This window comes from Orcinus orca, chromosome 16 (assembly GCF_937001465.1).
Source record: "Orcinus orca chromosome 16, mOrcOrc1.1, whole genome shotgun sequence".
Classification (NCBI taxonomy): domain Eukaryota; kingdom Metazoa; phylum Chordata; class Mammalia; order Artiodactyla; family Delphinidae; genus Orcinus; species Orcinus orca.
In genome coordinates, this window is record NC_064574.1 from 18,786,338 (window position 1) to 18,791,462 (window position 5,125).

The 5,125-nt window shown below is 48.3% G+C and overlaps 1 protein-coding gene across 1 annotated transcript; it reads right to left on the reverse strand.

Annotated features, from left to right (window-relative positions):
- Nucleotides 1-475: 475 nt before the first annotated feature.
- On the reverse strand, nucleotides 476-4,846 carry LOC101272762 (translocon-associated protein subunit gamma-like). Its single transcript, XM_033433920.2, has 2 exons — nucleotides 4,752-4,846; nucleotides 476-1,351 (listed from the first exon to the last, which is right to left on the reverse strand). The coding sequence occupies exons 1-2, from the start codon at nucleotides 4,844-4,846 to the stop codon at nucleotides 733-735; spliced, it is 714 nt and encodes a 237-aa protein (XP_033289811.1). The 3' UTR covers nucleotides 476-732.
- Nucleotides 4,847-5,125: the final 279 nt, after the last annotated feature.

The following is a 5,125-nucleotide window of genomic DNA, read 5'->3' on the forward strand; positions in this document are numbered from 1 at the left end:
CAGGGTTTCAACCCAGGCTCAAATGTCTCCTAGTTTAAGCCCTTTCTTCTCTGTACCACAATGACTTTTGGTGCTTAGTCAGAGGATGTGTAGACTTATAGAGTCAGAGCTGCAGGACCCAGGTCCCAGTCAGCAAAGGAGCTCTCTCCTGCTTCATCCCTAGTGGGGGCGGCTCCCCTGATGCCAGCAGAGTTCACAGAAAGTCCTCATAAAGGCCCACGATCCACAATTTGTAAGTCACTATTCATAAGAGATGACAAGAGGGGAAAAGGGTGTATGTGTTCATTGAGCCCCTACAAGATGGTAGGTGCTTTGTAGACATTATTTCACAGAGGCCAATCCCATTCCTTACTCAGATATTACAGCCTCCTACTTATAAGATAAAGGAACTAAGACTCAGAGTGGTTGCAAAACTTGTCCAAGGTCACACAATGGAGGGTGTCCTATTTAAATCCAGGACTGACTGACTCCAAAGCCCATTCTCTTCAGCCACTTTCTTTTTTGTTTTTTTCCCCCTTTCAATTCATTTAATTCCAATAATCTGTCAAAAAAAAAAAAGAGCCAATAAACAAATACTGAATTACATTTTGTTGGGTTTTTCAAACCCTCAAACTCCTGACTTATAAAAACAGCTTGTGTGTCTTCCACCCTGACCACCCTGCTACTTTTCCAAATACCACAGGCCACCCATAGATACAAAGCCAGGGCAGCCGGGGGAGAAGCTGACGTGGTCTACTTGGAGCCAGAAGACAGGAGGGCGATGAGGCCCGAGGAAGCACTTATGGACAAAATGTAGTTCACTGTGGGGTTGAAGTTCTTCAATATAAAGAAGGAAACAACAATGACCAAGACCAGAAATAGGGTGTTATTATTATAGAAGATGGAAAATGTTGTGGCTTCATAAACAGCAACTTCATTCTTCTTCCACAAGACTCTTTCATCTTTTTCCTTCCGAGACATCTTTCCATTACCAGCTTCAGAAAGTTTTCGAGTCATTTCTTTGGAAACAGCATCCTCCCTCTTCTGTGCTACTTTGTGCTTGAGAACAAATTTCACGGTTTTGTATACAAAGGCTACCAAATAAGTGCTTACTAGGGTCACCACGCTATACAGAACAGCAGACTGAGTAAGACCCACGTGCCATATTCGCCAATGTAACCAGACGGGGATGGCAGACACGATGAAGGCGCTCCCGAAGAAGTGCACCAAGGACTTGGCCAAGAGGTCGTGGCTGAAATCCTGCAGGAGCAGGTCCTCTTCGGACTGTTGCTTGGAGCCGCCTTTGGGAGCCACGGTGGAACCGCAGCCACGAGACGGGAGGGCCGAGTCAGGCGCCGAGCCGGGCAGAGGCCTCCGGCATCACCCGTGGCCACCGTATCTGCTAACAACCCCCCTTTAGCCACTTTCTCCCAATTGTTCTTTTGTGATGCAACACACACACACACACACACAGCCAAACACAGCCACGGACACAAACAGATTTTACCCCAACTCTGAATGCATCAAAATGTGTATAAATTCATAACGCTTTTAAAAATTCCCCACCTCTGAGACCAGAGGAGGAAGAATGAAGGAGATTTCTGCCTGCTTTCCTTATGCGTTTAGGCTGCGGCAGAGCTTTTAGATATTTCCAAGCACTTGGCCACCTCTTCTGTGCTCCGGGAAGGATAACAGGCTATCCAGCTAAGGTTTCACGGTTGAGGCTTTAGACGCTGGAAAACAGGTTTTCCGTGGCTATTTATTCACCTATAGGGTCCTCAGCTGCTCCAGGAACTGAAGTCACCACAGATGCCCAGGCAGGGACCGAGCGGAGATGCTGGAGACACATTTGGGTCCGTTCATTACATATTCGTGTATGTGACTTTGCAGAGACAATGGTTAAAAGAGAGTTACAATTGCAGACTCTTCCTTTCTAGCTATGCCCTGAGCAGTTCATTTAATCTGTTTATGCTTTGTTTTACCATCTGGGAAAGGGAATAACAGCATCATCACCAATCTTATCTTAGTCAGCTATTGCTGTGATGATCCGGGCTCACAAACAACACCCGAATCTCAGTGGTTTACCTCGACGAGCATTTATTTCTCACTCACAGCACTGTAGGTCATCTGGGGCAGCTCTGCTTCAGGCTGTAGCTTGAGTTCAGGCCTTTTTCATTTTAGGATGAAAGGAAGCAGGTATCTGGGGCATGATCTTTCCGTGATTCATCACAGGAGTGGAAGAGGGCTGGCCAAATCACTTGAGCACATTTCAAACTTTTGGTTGGGATCCACTCACATCCCAACAGCCAAAATCAGTCACATGGCCAGGTATAAAGTCAGTCTGGGGAACGGAAAGAGTGGGGAGGTGTTCCAGTTACCAGCAGTGTATAAAACTTTATTTCAAAACTTAGCAGCCCACACCAGCCATTTTATTTCACTTGTGACTTTACTGGTCAGGAGTTTGGGGAGGGCTTAGCTGGACTCTCTCCAGGGGTTGTAGTCAGGTGGCAGCTGAGGCTGCAGCCATGTGAAGACTCAACCGGGCTGGACATCCAGGATGGCTCCCTCACACGGCTGGCACACAATGCTGGTAGTCATCTGGGCTGGACCAAAGTGCCCACACGTGGCCTCCCCAGCATGGACGTCTCAGGGTAGTTGGATTCCTCATGTGATGCCTGGCTTCCCCCAGCTACATGTTCCAAGAGACCAGGTGGAAGCTGCATGGCTTTCTCTGATTTATCCTCCAAAGTTATGCAGCATCAATTCCACTGCATTGTACTGGTTACAAATAAGTTACTAAGAACAGCCCAGATTCAAGGGCAGGGGACAGAGACCCCCACCTCTCAATGGGAAGAGCGTCAAAGAATTTGCAGGCACAGTTTTAAACCATCACAAGAGGCACCAGAAGAAGAAAAATGAATAAATAATATTATCCACATATCCCCCCCAATAAAAGTTGTGATAATACTTGTAAAGCCTTTAGCACAGTGTGTGGTACAGAGCAAGCACTAAATAAACAAATGGTAGTCACACAGGGGTTTCCCTGGTGGTGCAGTGGTTAAGATCTCACGCTCCCAATGCAGGGGGCCCAGGATCAATCCCTGGTCAGGGAAGTAGATCCCACTGCCGCAACTAAGAGTTCGCATGCCATAACTAAGGAGCCCGCCTGCCACAACTAAGGAGCACATGTGCCACAGCTAAGACCCGATGCAACCAAATAAATAAATAAAATATTTTAAAAAATAAATAAAGGAGAATAAAAAAAGAATTCATTTAGAAAACAAATGGTAGCCACACAAGTCAGAGAGTCACTGGGCCGCGATTTCAGAGGCTCCCCTACCTTGCTGTTAACTTGGTTGAGCTGACCAGACCACCCTGAGGAGGCCGAAAGGTCAAAGATGGTGATGGGGCTACCGTTTGCAGTTCCCCTGCAACATGCCAAGTACCGTGCTAGGCAGTTTCCATGCAGGATCTTTTTTTTTTTTAACATCTTTATTGGGGTATAATTGCTTTACAATGGTGTGTTAGTTTCTGCTTTATATCCACGCAGGATCTTATTTAATCTCTACAAGAAGCTTGTGAGGCTGTGTTGTTGCTGTTATCCGTGTAGCCTGAAAACTCTCACATCCTCCCATCATCTTAAAGAATGTTGTAAACATGCCACCGTGGGTGTACTTGGGAGAGCAGTCAAGCATCCCTCCCTTTACCCCTCCCCTCTGCACCTCTCCCCAGTTTAATGGTCCACACAACCAGAAAGCCTGTGCAATTTGTTCATCCCTCTATCCCAGCACTAACCCTACTGGATGTCACTTTGGCCCCACTCACATGTCACTGAGAGGTCCTTGGAGACAAGGACTGTGTCTGATCTATTTCTGGACCCTGTGCCCAGGGCAGGACTACCCCAGAGGAACATGGCCATCTCTCATTTTTCCTCCAGCTCCACTCACCATCCTTCCTCTACCTGTATGGTCCACATCAACAGGCTCCCTTGTCCTCTGGTCAGGCTTGACCAGCATGGAGTTCTGGCAGGGGATCAGAGGAAGGAAGGAGAGTGCATTCAGGGTACTGATTCTCCCCAGCTGCCTCTCTGCCAACTTGCCAACTTGTCTCTCAACCAAGGGACCCAGCTTCTGATCCCCGGCTGTCTCTCCATGACTCCCTCCACCCACCTCCAGTATCTGGTACTTCCTCCTGCCCCTTCCCTTTGGACCTGGGGAAAGGTGCACTGTTACTAGCCCCAGGTAATGGTCTACCCATTACGATTTCCCTGCACCTTGTCCACACAGCTGTAAATAGCCCTTTTATTAATCCCACTTTGATTTAACCTAGCTGGAGTATGTGTCTGCTTCCCGCTGACCCCCACTGATACAGAGGTGCTTGGGGGACAGTTATCAGACACAAGTTTCATCTGTAAGGTCTGTGACCACTGAGTCTCCTGGATGCACAGGCCAGGCCAGAAGATGCAAGATGCCATGGAGGGTGTGACCAGTTCTGTCTGTCCTTGGGTGATTAAGCAGCAGGATCGCCTCCCAGCTGGGGCTGTCAAACTTCCAGCCAGGGCTTCATTTAGGGACAGGAGCTGTCTCACCTGACATCTCAGGGACAGAGAGGATTTCAAGTAGAGCCATCAGGGGCCTCGAGTGCCTGACACATCTTAGGAAAGACGGTGAGGTAGGCAGATCCTGCAGTGTCCTGAGGCTCGCCAGCCTGACTCCCACCCTCTCCTCCTCCCATGAGGCTGGATAAGCACAGTGAGCCCTCTTCAGACTCACAGCCAGCGGAATGCTTCAGATGCCCCACTGGAGGAAGACTCCCAAAGCATCCCCTGGCAGGGAGTATCATCAGCACCATATCTACTTAGAGTCATCTCCGAACTCCCAGGGTCTCCTGTTTTGCATTCCCAAAGCACCTGGACTCTCCTTCCTAGCTCTTATCACACTTGTAATTAATCAGTCACTTGTATAATCATCTACTTTCTATTCCCCATCACACAGGTCCTGTTAAAAATGAAATGAGATTATGAAGCCATATCAAGTCACTCTACAGCTCCAACCCTTGGCTCGCTTTCCTTTTCACTAAGAAAATGCTGGTCTTCACTGTGGCCCATGAGGCCCTGCTCAATCAGGCCACCATGATCCCGCCCTCT